Raw genomic sequence first — 17,700 nt, forward strand, 5'->3', positions numbered from 1 at the left:
CCACCCTCCCAACTGCAATGGTTGTAGGATGCCAAGAACATATTGTACCATACAGTGTCCTAGGCAGTAATAGCCAATGTGTGACTATATGTCCTTCACATAGTGTCTATATGAGGGACAACTGGAGCAACAAAGAGAAAATACAACCAGGTACAGGCCAGCACAAAGAGAACAGGAGCAAGTGTTAGTTTTTGTCATGAGAAAATACTTGTCTTCCAATAAACTGTCCCTCACAACAGTATGTGCCCACCCCACTGAAAACACACACTTACTTCTGGAAAACGAATATTCCTATGACTACAGCGAAGGAGATGAGGTCTGCAGATACCCAAATCAGGCAGTATTCATCTGGTTTCTGGAAACACACACACACACACACACACACACACACACACACACACACACACACACACACACACACACACACACACACACACACACACACACACACACACACACACACACACACACACACACACACACACACACACACACACACGATTATGACAGGGCCCATGGGCAAACTGTCCGTATGTATGCACAAAATCTAGCTGAACGATTTCTTCATGCAAATATATAAAGCTGTGGCTTGAGTTTACGGGCACCAAACACAAAATGTGATAATGGCACAGGTAGGTTTGGTGGCTACAGTGACTTGGTGCTGTGCCGACACCAACAGCCAGGATGGCAGACGCCGTGCCAACCTGCACTCTGGTTGAACCACGTTAGGGGTGCTGGCCCCTAACTTGCTGGCACACACAGTGTCCTGCAGCTTAGCAGTATGTCACTAAGGACACACAGCCAAGATGGCATCATCAAACTGATGAGTCAGGGACATGGAACATGTAAAAGCAGCTGTTACAGTTTAGCTAAATCCATTTTGAAGCTACTATCCAGGATTCATTCTTATTTCAATATTTTAAGCAATCTGTATGTATTATGTGGTAGTATGTTATGTTATATTAAGAGTATGTTAACAAGTAGCACATCTGCTGTGGTTGGGAGGCTGTCTTTCTATTCTTCCACCAAAGGATTTAGACCCTGGTGTTGGGTAAGACATCCATTAGTTGACAAGTAGGTCTGCCCCACATGCAATTACCTCTTTCTGTAGCAAAAGGGCATGAAGCCTTAAACAGGCTACACAATAAACTATGTTGTCCAGACCACTACAGACTGTAACTGTTTCCATCAGCCCTGTTCTTTTCAACCCAAGCCTTTATTATTTTCCTTCGTATTTTTCTAAAACATCCGACGCGTGTCGCACAACACTTAAGACACTTATTTCACTTTCAAATCAGGCTTTTGGGAATACCCAGGACAGTTTTTGAGTTGCTTGATTCAGTATTTAGATATTTGATATTCATTTTATCAGACATGCCACCTTCCTATACAAACATTGTAACTACATTTTAACCATGATAGATTCAATGAAAACACCCGTCCTTTTTTCTGTTGACTTCTGACGCCCTCCTAATACGTGAGCAGACCGTGAAAATGATTAAAAAAAAAAGAAAAGAAAAAGGTTATTGAAAAAACGCGGCCTGCTCACATATTCGGAGGGCATGGAAAAAGCGTTCTAAGTACAGTTGTAACTCAAGTCCAGTTCTCTGAAGACTACGGGGGTTTTTGAGTGGTGAACACTATATTATGTCCCATGTTCTTACCATGAGCCAGACAGGTGCGAGCACCTTCTTGAGCATGTGCGGGGCCTCAGAGGACACGGCGGACACCCCGCTGCACCACAGCACAGAGAAGAGCCAGGGCTCGTTGACCGTGTACAGAGTGACGCTGAGGTTGCTCCGGGAGAACTCTCTGCATGGGAACAACACAAGGACCAAAATATACACAAATAAAAATAAACATACAGCAGGGTCAGAGAGTCCGACAAGATGGGCCTCGCTATGAATTACTCTGTGTGTGTGTGTGCGTATAGAGCCCCCTTTCCACTACAGGGCCGAACCAGAACTAGAACCAGAACTTTCCAGAAACCAAGAACTTTCAAGAACCTGTGAAGTTCCGGGACCAAGTTCTGCTTAGGTTTCCATATAACCAAAACTAACCCGGGGCCGGGAAGGTCCCAAAAAAGAGCAACAGCGCTGCTGGCCCCACCCATAGGTTCCCAAAACTCAGGTTTAGTACTAAATCAAGAGCAAGACCTAAAAAAAGGTTCCCAGAACTTTGTCTGAAACCGGGTTCCGCCTCGCAGTGGACAAGGGGCTTGTATGTACGCATGTATGTGTACATGTCCCTAATCTGTCTATTTACACACGCAGTATGCTTGTGTGCAGCCTGTCCTCTGTGCCTAGCTGAGTCTGTTGTGCTGGTCTCTCTCTCTCTCTATGTTGATGTTTTCCATCTCCTACCTGATGTCCTGTGTGCTGTGCTAGTGGTTATACAAGTTGATCTTTTCTATATCCTACCTGATGTCCTGTGCGCTGGCCTGGTTGTATCGTAGCAGCAGTCTGCTGATGCCCTGTTGATGGAGTGTCTGAGGACTGTGCTTCTCCAACGATGTCTGGACCAGAGCGGGAGCCACCTGTCTTACCAGGGCCCTGTCCTCGTCTGGAGTCCACATCACCTGCAAATACACACACACACACACACACACAGAGATGCACACAAGCACATCACTCAATTGCTGAAATGATTTGCTTGCGGCTAAAACGATCTAAAACCAGACTGGATTAAAGTGCTTTGCCCTACATAACTGCAGTTCAATGTATCCAATTCCAAGATGCAAGGCACAGAGATGCTGTAGGTAATCATATGCTATCAAGTAGCAACAGTGTTGAGGATACACAGGGATCATACCAATATTACAGTACACACACCTATTTATCACATATGCAAGTCCCTTGCATATGTGACAAATGAACAGCTTGCAGAGTTTGTTTGAGCAGGAGTCCACTATGCCACTACATTGTATCTTTCTTTCAGGGCATAATGACTTGAGTTCCTTACTGACTCACCAGGCCCTGAGGTGCACTGGCCCGCCGTACCACCTCCAGCGTGTCATTTATCCAGCTGTAGTGGCAGGGGTGCTCTGGTGGGGGTCTCCTGAGTCTGAACACCACGCTGTGGTTGCGGTGGGAGGCTAGCTTCAGCAGCTGCTCCAGGCTGCACACCGTCTGGTTGGCCACCAGATGTCGCTCCCGTGCATTGAAGGTGTGGACTGTCCAGAAGGGGTCATCCTGAAGAAGGGGGAGAGGCAAAGTGTTTTTTGTTTGTTTTTCCCCTCAAGACTACAGGGATGGGACAGAGCACTGCCATGTATTTCTCATAATATCCCTGGTTAATTAGTATTATCGATAATAACAATAACTAGAAATACCACATTGCGGTTGGTTGTAGTCTTCCGCCGACCAGTCGCCGGTCCAGACTGAAGGAATGTAATGAATGGGTTTTGTGAGGTCACAGTGATCTTAACCTTTCACCATCTACTTCTAATCAGTTCATGCTAATCAAGTGTACGCTTGTGCAACATTCCTTCAATGTGTTCCTGAGATATCACAGGGTTGGGACGGAGGTACATAGACAGACAGCCTGTGAACATAATGCCTCTAGCCATTAGCTATACAATCCAATGGCAACCAGCAATACTGGGAGCCAAACCGTGAACAACACAAATGAAGCAGTCTTTCAGTTAAACCGACGCGTCAATTTGGCCAATCAGGGACTTCTGTTGTGCTGGCTAAGCACAAAGTTTTACCCATCCACCCGGGACACACAGTACATACACAGCCGGGTTTAGTGAAAGGTGCCTGTGTGTGGGATGTTTTTGAGTGATAGATTATGTCTTGTGTAAGGTACTGTCTGTAGGGTCCTGCTTCAATGCAGTTAATTATATGGCAAAAGTGTACCTTTGTTCACTGATAAAAAAAAACGAAATAAAGACTAAGCTAAACTATGACTACACGTATCGACAATTTTGTCAACAAATAAAAACTAGACAAATATTTTAGGGTCTAGGGACTAGTGGAGAAGAGATCCAGTAGAACTAAGACAAGTCAGGTAAGCACACAACCTAAAGTTATTTAATCAGGCAAGCAAGCTGGTGTGTTTATGCTAAACTTGAAATCCATTGCAAGGTAAATAAACCACCTCTGACCTGTTACTGATCAGAGAAGTGAATGACCCAGAGTAGCTTAGTTTGTACAGTAAAGGACAGATTGACAGTGGTGCATTGGTGATTCAATGTTTGGGGGGTCGCTTATCTAGAGACGTCCCACGCACGTCGCTTAACACCTACTATACAGGTCTATTGATATGCATATAGGCTTGTTTCTTTGTTAAAACACCCTGTTGTGACACTAAAGCGTTGGCGAGGTGTGAAAATGTGGGTTTTGGGATCAATGCATGTCCGTTTGCGTGAGAGGCAAGACCCCTGCTCAGAAAAGATATGGGACGGTGGGGGGGCGACCGACCCAAGACTAATTCAACACTGCTGATTGACATGCTGAATGAGTGTAAATCAAAGCATTACTCTTGAACTAAATCTGAAATGTCATATTCAACCAAACCAACTGTCAATTTAGTCGACTAAAATCGAATGATATTTAGTCAACTAAAACATTTCACATATGACTGAAACAAAATCAAAATGTTCTAAATGTATACTGCTTTATGTGCATAACAGTGTGTAACAGGCAGACACGCAACAGGCCAATCAATCCCTATTTGATGAACTCCGCACATATTTTAGCATTCAGGCATTTCGCTGATGATCTGTTCTACAAAGGCAAATCGTAAATACACCACAGATGAAAACAGGCATTGGTCCAGAATCAATTTGGAGGTTACCCAGAAAATAAATCACATTGGAAATGGCTGTGTTGACTGAGTCTCTCCATATTAAAAACACATTTTAATACAACAAGAGTTATCTCCAAAGAGTCAGCTGACCTTTGTATTGTATGTAAATGTATCGAGGAGGGTGAGGTGACACATTTTGCCAAACGTGGTAGTACCTTGAGGAACCACTGTCCTGTGTTGAGGCTCTGTAACTCTGTCCAGTTGAAGAGTGAGGCGTCGTCCATCTGTCTGTCAGGGAAAACCTTCTGTACGTCTGTGGTCCTCTGCAGGGTGCGGTCCCGCATCAGGAAAGGCACTCCGTCCAGGCTAGACACCAGAGGATTTAATGAGTTAAATGACAATCCATTTGCAAAAAGATAACCAAATATATTCAGTGTTGTAATGTGGATCTTAACCCATTTAGTGCTCCAGACATGAACGGGTTAAATGTCCAGCGTGCCGCCCGCAGGCTCCCATATGCATCCATTGTCTTATTTTGAAGGCCAGAAGTCCATTGCGTAAACACTTCTGGTTTGACGTCATGACGTCATTCACCGGAAGCGATCGTCATCAACATGCGGTTGTGTAATGGCGGATCGTTGCTTTTCAACATGTGTTTTATTAGCGAGAATCTAATGCCATCCTTTGGCTTTAAAAGTGTTGTTTGGAGAAAATGGACATTAAAGATGCGATTCCCCGTCGGCCTCCATGTTATGGGATTACTATTTTGTGCACGTGGATCCGTGATGATGATGAATCGGCGAGGCAGATCGTGCCAGGACCTTCCGCCGGACTACAGGGTAGGAGAACCGGCGTTACTCCATATACAGTACTTTTCGCGAGTATACTCGGGATCGGCACTCTAAATACTCGAGTATTTTTCACGAGTATTCTCGGGATCGGCTACAAATGATTAAGTGGAGTGGAGCTCTACGTCACAAGCACATGCACACGCTCGCACATTGACGCGCACGCGAGTGATCGCCGACTGAATTAACCTCATTAAATATGTACATTATGTAGGCCTATTTATTAACCCACAAATACATATATCGAATGTTATTCTATTCATTTTACATTCACACTTTAGTGTCGTCATATCTATCTATAAATGCGAGAAGTCTCTGCGTGTCTGCGTGTATGTAATCCGCGTATCTCGAGAACCGTTCGTCCCACCGGCTTCAGATTCGGCACGCGCGTTCCCCGCCGCGGCACGGAGTGCAGTGCCGGGTCTCGACCCGACCCGACGCGCGGTTTTCCCGAACCGGCGCGAAACGTTCGGAATCTCCTTATGCGGGGTTGATTGAGGAAATCGGCGAAAGCTCTGACTCACGTACGCCACATGAGTCAACAAAAAATCTCTGTGAGTGTGTATGTATATGTAATCCGCGTATCTCGAGAACCGTTCGTCCCACGGGCACGCGCGTTCTCCATATATGGGCGTTCGTCCCACGGGCACGCGCGTTCTCCATATATGGGCATATATGGGCATAAAATGAATGCCCCCATATATGGGCATAAAATGGATTGCAGACAGACAGATACAGATATCTCCATATATGGACATAAATGGACAGAGGCAAACAGATGGTCAAAGATCTCCATATATGGGTGTTCGTCCCACGGGCACGCGCGTTCTCCATATATGGGCATAAAATGAATGCCCCCATATATGGGCATAAAATGGATTGCAGACAGACAGATACAGATATCTCCATATATGGGCATAAATGGACACAGGCAAACAGATGTTCAAAACGGGTCCTATGACAACAGGTATAATGAGGTTTGGCATAAATGTACACAGGCAGACAGATGGTCAAAACGGGTCCTATGAAAACAGGTATAATGGGGTTTGCATTAAAGGGCGGGGCATTCATTCCCTATTTACATTGTTCCGAGTTGGCCAGGTCGCCGACTAGACGCTGGGCCGCCCGAAGGGACAATTGGATATGCATCCAGCCAGGGTCCTTCCTACGTTAATTCACGCTGTTGATAATCAGCAGCTTTTGTAAGCATTGGTAAGAGGTGAGAATGGTTATTCTTGATCGATATGCAAGGTAGACTGACGCACACTCTCACTGGGCACAAGGGGCGTCACAAGGGGGGGAAAGTGGGACTGAGTTACTAGGGCCCAAGGTGGAGGGAGGGGCCTGGAATTATTTTATAGTTTAGCTATTTTTGAAAAGTTGTGAAAGTGTGCAAATCTTTGAATATATGTATTTTCTAAGGGAACATTTGTAACTCAAATTTTGCTTCTGGGGGGTCCCTGGAACTAAATATTTTGAGATGGGGGTCCGTGGCCAAATACATATCAATTTGGGGGTCCTTCCCAAGAAAACGTTTGAGCACCACTGACATAGAAACATCAAAAATAGCAGATCTACTTGTACACCCCTGCTGGGCAGCTCAAACAAATATATTCAAAGGCTCTGAACTAGTGGGTTGTTTCCACCTCCATTACACAGCAGCTTATATTTGTACGTTATCGCAGTTGAATTGACACAGATTATTTCTGAGTATTCATGTCATAACAGATGGGCAGAGACAGGAGCTCTGTTTGGTGCTAGACTCTGTGGGACCAGAAGAGCAGAGGATGAGAGCGAGTGTCTTGGAAAAATGTTCCTCTTTGATATTTGACTAGCAAATGATATATTTAGTTTACCTAAGTTCAATATCCATGGAAAAACAACAAAACATCTGTCGTGACCTGCATTTGCTAGTCAAATTCAAAGCTGAAGAACAATGATTTAATAATGTGTGTGCGTGTGCGTTAACAATACAGCTCACTGTTTATGATAATTGATGATGTAAAAATCACGAGCTCATTTCCAGATTGCATTTCTGTTTTGGGAGACAAGCGTCATATGAGTAGAGAATCATTCAACATTTCTTAACTACTGTATATTCAAATGAAATATTGGCGACATTCATTATATGCAGACAAATTACGTGTGGTTGTGCTAATGTGTGTGTGTGTGTGTGTGTGTGTGTGTGTGTGTGTGTGTCTCTGTTTGTCATCAGGTCTAATTATTCAGCTCAGTGAGGAGACTGGAGCCCACCTGTCAGCAGCCCTTCATAACCTTCATTCATCTCTGTTTACAGGATGCATGAACAGTATGAGCACACGCACGCACGCACGCACGCGCAGTCGCGCACGCACGCGCAGTCGCGCACGCACACACACACGCACGCACGCACACGCACTTATGTTATTCATCTGTGTTAAGGTGACGTGGGGAACAAGTGTAAAAGAAAATGCACACAGCAAGAGCCACACCCATGTATACAAAACATGCTGCCCACATACACCCAGTGCATAGAGCCACACACACAAACGTGCGCCACACACACACACACACACACACACACACACACACACACACACACACACACACACACACACACACACACACACACACACACACACACACACACACACACACACACACACACACACACACACACACACACACACACACACACACACAGGTTTGCAATTGCTACTTTGTGGGGACATTACACATAGTCTACTATCTTTGTGGGGACATTCATTCATTTTAACCCTAACCCTTAACCTAACCCCTAAACACCTTGTGGGGACCTATTAATAAGTACCCACAAGGTATTGTGCAAGGATTGTACTATCTTTGTGGGGACATGAGGTCCCCACAAAGTAGTAATTCCCTGTCCACACACACACACACACACACACACACACACACACACACACACACACACACACACACACACACACACACACACACACACACACACACACACACACACACACACACACACACACACACACACACACACAAGAAGAAAGACTTAACCTTTAGTAGGATGTTAAAGGGTCTTGAAAATAATACACAAACACACCACATGCAATATAAACTCTAAACAGCAGTTCATGGACTCTCTAATCTACAATAAACCAGCCACCCCTCCCTCCCCCACCTCCGCACACACAAACACACTCCAGACCACTCGCTTAAGCATACCCCACCCCCAATCCACTCTCGCATCCTGCATCGACACACACACACACACACACGCACACGCACACGCCCCACTTCCTCTCTGTCTGGCTGAGTGTCTCTCCGTGCTCATCTTGTTGTCTGCCATTATGTTAGAGCTGTGGAGTCTCCTGCTTTATTTAAAACATTTTGTATTCCTGTGTGATTTCACCAGGGAAAGCTGTCTGAGCATGGTTGCCGTTTTAATCGTAGCAGCCTGGTTCACATCCATAGAGCTGCAGCCACAGTTCAGAACAACCATAGTCCTCTACCATAGTACAACCATAGTCCTCAGCCGATCTACAAGCACGTGCTTGTAGATCTGCTGTTTTCACTAATGTTGTGCGACAGCCTTGTATGATGAAGCAGGGCTTTACTTTGCTAAGAAACATACAAATTTGAAACTTGGAGATACAAGGTTTCTTCCCGACAGTGACGATATTTACACCCCTGTATTATGTTGGTGTGCCCATGGATTCTTGGGACATGAAAAGTGTGCCCATGCAGAAAAGAGGTTGAGAAACACTGCTCTATCTACTACTGCCTCCTCTTGATCCCCATCATCTCTTTTCTGGAGGATGCTATAACCAATCTATAGCATCCCTTTTCTGTGGAGAACATTCACATTACTATCCCTCCTAGCCTCGTTCATGGGAAATGTAGTCGTTGGGTTTTGTTTGACTCGTTTCTAGCGTTTATTGTGTTACTCTTTGGATAGATTTGTACATTTTCACATTTAGTCGATCCGTATGAGGAAAATCTCCAGGGTGGTTTGTTTATTTTTGGAACACAGTTCTTATGGGAGGATTTAAAACTCCCCAATGGGGATTGCCCCGATCCATGCCAAATCACCCTTCAATTCTCACATGACCCTCTTCTAGTGCCACCATGAGGCCGATTCTTGCAAAACACAATTATGGGCACTGCTCCTACAATTTTTGCCCTAAAATCACACAAACCGGTACACCAGGGGTCTTCAACAGGGGGTCCGCGACCCCTAGGGGGTCCGCGGAGGTACTGCAGGGGGTCCGCGAAATTATTGGTTAAAAAAAAAAAAAAAATCAAATTTATGTTAAAAAATAAATCATGATTCTATCCATTTTGAATAGCTTGAATACATGATTACTATGCAATTGACAGATTGTTGATATTATTGACATTGGTTCTCAGTTAATAAGTAGTATGTTTAGAAATGGTAATGGTACGGCCCACCCTGCTCGCTGTAACTTGTACATGTTTGAAATAAAAAATATATCGTAGCCCCGACCCCCCCACCCTACGAGGTGGTAGGGGGTCCCTGCTCCATCTCCCCATCAGTTTGGGGGTCCCCGGCCTGAAAACGTTGAAGACCCCTGCGGTACACAGTATATCTACACTCATGTCATCAACATGGATCTGTCCCATTTAGCGCCACCTTCAGGCCGATTTTTTTAAACACATTTTTGGACACTGCTCCTACAGATTTTGCCCTAAAATCACACAAATCGGTACACAGTATGTCTACACTCATGTCATCAACATGGATCTGTCCCATTTAGCGCCACCTTCTGGACAATTTTTTAAAACACATTTATTTTTGGACACTGCTCCTACAGATTTTGCCCGAAAATCACGCAAATCGGTACACAGTATGTCTACACTCATATCATCAACATGGATCTGTCTCATATAGCGCCACCATCAGGCCGATTTTATTCAAACACATTTTTGGACACTGCTCCTACACATTTAGCCCTAAAATCACGCTGCGACCTGGCGGTCGCTTATCTCCCGATTAGGGAGTCTTACTGGTTTAGATATAAAAAGATAAGTGAGTGAGTGTGTGTGTGCGTGCGTGCGTGTGTGTGTGTTGAGTCAAAACATTTTGAAAAAAGGGCTTGATTAGTTAAGTGCCTTGCTCAAGGGCATTTGGACATTACAATAGCTACTGAGGAGGAAAGACGATTTCTTATTCACTTTCACCAAATAACATCAGCTTGTAAAGGGATAGGAACCGGTTCTCAACCGCCTCTTTCTAACCTCTTGGTGACTGACGGTACAATTGAAAACATAATAATGTAGCTGTGTGTGTGTGTGTGTGTGTGTGTGTGTGTGTGTGTGTGTGTGTGTGTGTGTGTGTGTGTGTGTGTGTGGGGTACCTGATGGCCACATCGGTCTCAAATCCTGTCACGTTCATCTGCACAGCTCGCTGGAAAGACAGGAGAGTGTTCTCTGGAGCAAGCTGGACAAACAAAAATGGTTGTAAGTAATATTGAATTTTCCACTGTGACAACATGCAGGGGAACTGGTTTGAACACAGATCTAACAGCAATATGTCCTTCCTTGTTAGCGATCAAGCGAGACTTTCAAAACATGTTTGGGTCATTTCATCGTCTACTCAGGCTGTTGTGAGCGCCCCAGACAGTTTTTATGTGGCTTGATTCAGTATTTAGATATTTGATATTCATTTTAACAGACACGCCACGCCCACTTCCTACAAACCCATTGTAACTTCAAACTCCATCCATCTGGTGACTGTCATACTGCCCTCCTAATGTGAGAGGGCCATGTTTTTTGTTTTTAATAGTTTTTATTGTCCCCCAAAAAGAAAAAAAGTAATTGAAAAAAAAAAAAAAACACACAGCCCCCTCACGTATTAGGAGGGCAGTATGAGTCACCAGAACCAAAGACGGGTGTTTTCGATGAATCTATCATGGTTAAAATTGAGTTTGAAGTTACAATGGGTTTGTATAGGAAGTGATGAAATGAATATCAAATATCTAGATAATGAATCAAGCAACTTAAAAACTAGTAGACGATAAAAATTACTAAAAAAAATTATGAAAGTGAAATGTCCTTTAAGAGAATATATTGTTGCTCTTTAATCTTTTGCACAAATTACATTTACATATTTTATTTTATTTGGATTTTTCCATTTCCTGAAAAGCAAGGTCTTTGGACATACAGTATATTGTTTCCGCCCGACAGCAACAACATATTGGTTATGCCTCACACAGTGATCTGCAGTGTCAGTTTCACAGACCTCAGCAGGCTGCATTAAGTGCCTGCTCTCCAGGGGAACGTGATGAAATTAACGTCATGATATGGCATTACCACATGAAAGGCTCTTCAACTCTTCAAGTCAAGGTTATGATCCAAATATATCAAACCAAGGCAAACAAATTCCCTCAGTCCCAAAGCATCCTCCTTTTTCCCATAGGACCTGACGTCATCACTGACAGCAGAGGTGAAAGTGTTTACTGGGAGGGGGTGCAGTGGCATGGCAATCAATGCAATGCTTCTGGGAAATGGAGTCCAAGTCATGTGATTTCTCCATTGGGTTCTTGGGGGGGTGGGGGAGGAGGAGGAGGAGGAGGGAGGGGTCTCATAGCCTTGCAGAGCCACACCTAATTTTAGACACCGGTAGGTCGATCCATCACATCTGTCAACTAAATGGAAAGTGCCTGTGTGTGTATGCGCATGTGTATGTGTACATACAGTATGTGTGTGTTTGCCTGCGTGCATGCGTGTGTGCGTGTGTGTGTGTGTGTGTGTGTGTGTGTGTGTGTGTGTGTGTGTGTGTGTGTGTGTGTGTGTGTGTGTGCGTGTGTGTATGTGTGTCAGTTCACTCCCAGTTCTTTCCCAATAGTTACGTAATAATGAGTGGCATGCTCTGCCAAATGCCATTAATCCTTCACAAGGTAACATTTATGAATAGAGTAAAATGAAACTGGATTAATAAATCAGCACAGCAACGTGTACAGCACACACCAACCACATGCCTTTCAACGGCTCTCCTATAGCATATTTGACTCTCAATACAGGCATGCCAACTTCTTCTATGCGTTGGTAAACAAAGAGTGAAATAGTTGACTAATTAAAAATTCCTTGAAAAGAAAGGAGAAAAAATAAGGCGCACAAGGCTTAAAGCCACAGGATAACGAATAGGTAGCTCAATATAGAGTCTCCTGCCTCTCTCTCTCTACCGTGCTCCTTCTCCCGCATTCTCTGTCTTTCGCTCCTGCGAGAGCGAGGCAGCCAGCGTTAACGGAAGCGAGCTTAAAAGACTATCCCTGAGCCGAGCCATGCATCAGCCTGCTCGCATCCACAGCCAAAACCATCCCTCCCTGGGTTATTTTCATCTCCCCAGGTCAACGAGTGTAATGGACTAGAATAGCTTTGAGTAATAGAGGCGAAGAATGAATAAAACGAAAGAAATGAAAAACACGAGGGCTTGTGCCCTCAATGAAGGCTGCATGATGATGCTTCAAGAGGTCCTGTGTACTGTATTGCTCAGTGTCTGTGGTTGATGCTTGGCGTTATGAGAGTTAGGGTTAGCAGTTCTATTGCCTTTCTACCTCACTTTGAGTGGTTCTCAAAGTGGGGTCGGGGGACCCCCACGGGGTACTTGACGAGGGGATTCCCGGGGGTCAACAGCAAAAGCTGCTGATGCAGCTATCTGTTTAATCACTTTAAAAACCTATATAGTGGCTATGCCGATCTAATAGCCTGATCTGCCATTTTCTAAAAATCTTGAACAACAATAAAAAAATAAATAGGGGTATATTTTCTAAACACAAAATAACATAAAATAATCTTGTAAGGGGGTCCTTGGTACACCATATTTTCTGATGGGGGTCATTATTAATTTGGGAAAAGTTTATCAAGAACGAGAGGCAGGATTGAAAAGAGCACTACACTAACACTGCCAAGATTAGACATTGCATTCCTGACAAAGCTTGGTGAGCACAGCATGGTACTGGTTATGCCCCGAGCCCTGCCAGAGATAAGCCCCATATCATCGCTGTCTGGTGAAAACCTTCACTTTGCATGTCCAAAACTGTTACTTTTCAGAAGAACGTAACAAAGTATAATGCAGGACCTATAGGGGTTAATGAGACGAATCGATTTAGTCGATTATAAAACATATATTAGAAGGTTTTTGTGATCTGCTTGTAGATCTGGTACTGTTGATGCTTTTGTGTGACGCTGTAGTGCAGGGGTTTCTCAAACCTTTTTAGGCCGTGACCCCCAAAATAAACATATTTGAACTGGGGACCCCCACCCTGACAAGCACTTGGAATTGTAGGTATTACATTTGATGTGATTTGGATAAATATTGTGAAAATAGCTGATCTACAAGCTCACAACGCCTCTCAACTTGGCGCCCCAAGTTTGAGAACCACTGCTGTAGTGTGATCCAGTATAGCGTCATTTATATAGAATATATAGAATATGGAGATGAGAGGTTTCTGCCCAACAGCAACGTTATGTTGTATTTAGTCTAGCAAGAACAGACTCTAGACTATGCTATGAACCTTTCTTTGACGATGGTAAGCCAGATGGTGTTGTGTTTGACAGCCTCTTATTCTGTGAGCACGTATTGTACAGTAGGTTGGTCTGCTTGACTCACCATGGGAGCTCCCTGGTGTCCGATGACGTCCGGCCGCTCCTTGAGGTCGGTGGGGTCCATGATGCACGGGGAGCGGATGGACAGGGGGACCATATAGAGGCCTAGGAGCACACTCAGGTACAGCAGTAAAAGCAGCACCTGAAACCCTGGAAAGAGAAAAGGTGACGTGTTTGAAAATGAGGCTCAGCAGAGAATATTACGACCACCAATAAAAAATGCCATTGGCATGCTTCTGAGCAAGGCAGTAAACAACCTCCCATTCCGGTGCTTCTGCCACCATCTTCCCAGATGTACTATTACAGTAGTCACCATAGCGGGCAGTTCACCCTTAAAGACGCAGTGCCATGATCCCCCCCCCCCCCCCCCCCCCCTCCCTCCCCCCACTAAAACATGATTATCAGGTATTATGATTATACTAGGAGGAAGATTTTTTCCAAAAATGTGTACAGAAAGAGTTAAAATTTGTTTTTTATGTGGCCACACCCACCAGTTCATTAAGTATGCCTGGTTGTCATGGTGGGTGGTGACCCAGCTGAAGTTAGCCACACCCACAGTGTTGGGTGAATGGTAAAAGGGGAGGGGAGGATTATATGATGTCACTCTATCTGTGTTTTTGGATCGGCACTTTTAACCCACAAGGTGTCAAAAAGTAGCAGATCAACGAGCGACGCATTTTGAGCTTGCAGAACTTTTATTTTAATCATGAAAAGTGACAGTTTTGGATCAGTCTAGTAGTCAACTCATTCTCAAAACCTTTTCATGTCAAGGACCCCCAAATTAACCCATTTAGGCCTAGAATTAAGAAGAATTCAAAAGACACTTATAGAATCGGGTCAAAATTCTAATGTTCACGACTTTTCAAAAATAGCAGATCTACAAGCTCGCAGCGCGGCACTCGGTGCCGCGCTGTGAGCTTGTATATCTGCTATTTTTCAATAGTTAAAGCATAAAATAATGATACACAAAATGTGTACCCGTTCTAAATGGGTTAAGATATATTTGGCCCCGGACCCCCATCTGAAAATATCTTGTGCCCAGGACCCCATCTGCGTTGTTAATACATTTTTCCAAGATGCTTAAACTAACCATCAGTGCAAATCTAAGAAAACACAAAATAAAATGTATAGAGGTGGCACATGGAGTTGCTAGGAAATGTATTGCAATAACTTGGAAGTCTGACCCCCCCCCCCCCCCCCCTGTCCTCATTGCGAGATGGTTCTCAGAAATGAACAGCTGTGTTCCTCTTGAGAAGATTGCGTATCTTCTGAGAAATCAATCAGGGTTTGATACTTTGTTGAAAATTTGGCAACCCTATTTGAACCACATGGAAACATTGTCATTACCTGTGTCAGTGATGTTATACGTTATTTACAGCTGCCTCAGTCTGGGTCTGGTATTTCTTGAAGCTATTTAACGTCTATACAGTATATCTGTCTCTTCTTGTTTCTTTTACTTTCATTCTTATTTTATGTACTACTATTTTGTATTACGTTTTAATGTGCTGTTTTGTATGTATGTGGGGAGGGGGGAGGGAGGTGGGGGGATTGTATGTATGATGTATGTGTATTGTGTACTTTTGTGAAAATTGAAAATAAAAACAATATTAAAAAAAAAGATGGTTAAACTAATGTTGATGCTACAGTAAAATATTAACTAATTTAGCTGGGGAACCCCTTCAAGTCCCACTGGTCAAACTGTGTGATCACTAGCATTAACATTGGAGATGCTGTTTACTTTCCATTTTAGAAGACGTCAATTGTGTGTTTTTGTGGGGCTTCCGGGTTGTTTGTGGTCACACAGAATGCTAAAGCACCGACCTCAGAGGTAAGGGATATATTACACACGGTCCAGGGACATGCTGGGCCCCTGATTCAGCCCAGGAAAAAGAGTTGGAGAGGCCCTCATTGCGCGCTATATTGAGAGATCTCTCTATAGCGCTGCTGCTACTCAAAGATTTGTCATTTCAGATCATGACAAGTGACAATTACATGTTGTCGGGTGGAAACCTTGTATGTCCAAAACCGTGTGTTTTGTATTTATCATTTTAAAAATGATTTAAGTGAAAACAGCCGATCTACAGTGCTTGTAGATCGGCTGTTTTCACTACTTTTGTGCGACGGCCTTTTATGATGAAGCAGGGCTTTGCTTTGCGAAAAAATGTACAAATCTGAAACTTGGAGATACGAGGTTTCTGCCCGACAGTGACGATTTACTTTTTGGCTGCCCAGCCCCCAAAATGGAACGAAGGCCGACATCTTATTTTTAATTGTTTCCTACTGGACCGGCCGGGGAATGAACTGGCCGTTGGGGAGTTGTCCCGCTTTTCCCAATGGCCAGCACGTCCCTGACACACGGTCCCCTCCCCCCACATCAATGTACGTGTGTGAGGATGGAGCTTTTGGTGTGCATGCGCTCTCTCTCTCTCTCTCACACACACAGCCACAGGAGAGGGTATGCGTTTCAAGGTCATAGGGCTAGGTTGAATGTGTCAGGACAACTCCTATTACAGACAGGAGAGTGAGGAGACTGAAAGTGCACGCACACACGCACACATACACATTCTGCATAAACAAAACAAAAATCCATACACCTACTGACAGGCAAACACAGAAACAAACACATGCAATAACCATTTGCATAGTCTCTATCTCTCTCATACAAACACAGACGCGCGCGCACACACACACACACACACACACACACACACACACACACACACAGTCTCAAGCCTGCATGAGAGCGGAGACGCTGAGAAGAGAGAAATGCAGCCAAGACCCTTTTTCACCTTGGCAAGCCTCCGTTGTAGCGCAGCCTTCTGTTACAGATAAATGACAAGCAGCATTCCTTGTGGGAGATCGTAAATTTCTATCAACATACTTGTGCTCGATACAAGGAGACTGGAACACAGAGAGATATGCGGCAGAGTCCGACTGAAACCCAATGAATTAAAGCCATCATTTCTCATCAAAGCTCCCCTTGCTCCTCAGACACAGAAATAAACTGTCCACGGTTGTCTCGTTTCGATCATGGCGTTACTGATTGATAGTATGTACGGTCTACAGCACGGAGCCGTTCCATCCAATTCTGAACTTTGAGGCACAAATCAGGGAAAAAAAAGATTACGTACGTACAGTATATAGAGACTGACTCTGTATGGATGGACGGATAGATAGATAAATACCTTTATTATCCCAAGGGGGAAAATCTGTTGCACAGAGACTGACAACCTGAAAACATTATGCCTCTGGGCATAAAAATAAATGTATTTTACTTTGAACATTGTTTTATAATCAATTACATTGATCACCTGTTGCAATCCATTTGTTTTGATCACATATAGTTCATTGGAGACAAATTGCTACACAGTACTGTATCAGCAGCATAGCCACTAACGGTCAATTGTGGGGATACAGTATGTGGGGAGAATGCAACCGTGGAGAGACTGTCCGCAAAACGTCACATGACACCATTGGAATGTTCACTATCTCCGTCACCCTG

The 17,700-nt window shown here is 44.1% G+C and overlaps 1 protein-coding gene across 5 annotated transcripts in view; it reads right to left on the minus strand.

Annotated features, from left to right (window-relative positions):
• gdpd5b (glycerophosphodiester phosphodiesterase domain containing 5b) overlaps positions 1-17,700 on the minus strand; it is a 117,883-nt gene that overhangs the window by 6,638 nt on the left and 93,545 nt on the right. For all 5 annotated transcript variants that reach the window (XR_013962243.1, XM_080731270.1, XM_080731269.1 and 2 more), the window contains exons 8-14: positions 14,203-14,348; positions 10,949-11,031; positions 4,968-5,118; positions 2,970-3,191; positions 2,421-2,578; positions 1,665-1,812; positions 273-355 (exon numbers count right to left, since the gene is read on the minus strand). Coding sequence is in view for 4 of the 5 variants with exons in the window: in XM_080731270.1 (XP_080587396.1) it covers positions 273-355; positions 1,665-1,812; positions 2,421-2,578; positions 2,970-3,191; positions 4,968-5,118; positions 10,949-11,031; positions 14,203-14,348 (991 nt within the window). In the remaining variant the exon portion in view is untranslated. The remainder of the gene's footprint in view (positions 1-272; positions 356-1,664; positions 1,813-2,420; positions 2,579-2,969; positions 3,192-4,967; positions 5,119-10,948; positions 11,032-14,202; positions 14,349-17,700) is intronic.

Source organism: Nannobrachium achirus (assembly GCF_963921795.1).
Source record: "Nannobrachium achirus genome assembly, chromosome: 8".
Taxonomy (NCBI): domain Eukaryota; kingdom Metazoa; phylum Chordata; class Actinopteri; order Myctophiformes; family Myctophidae; genus Nannobrachium; species Nannobrachium achirus.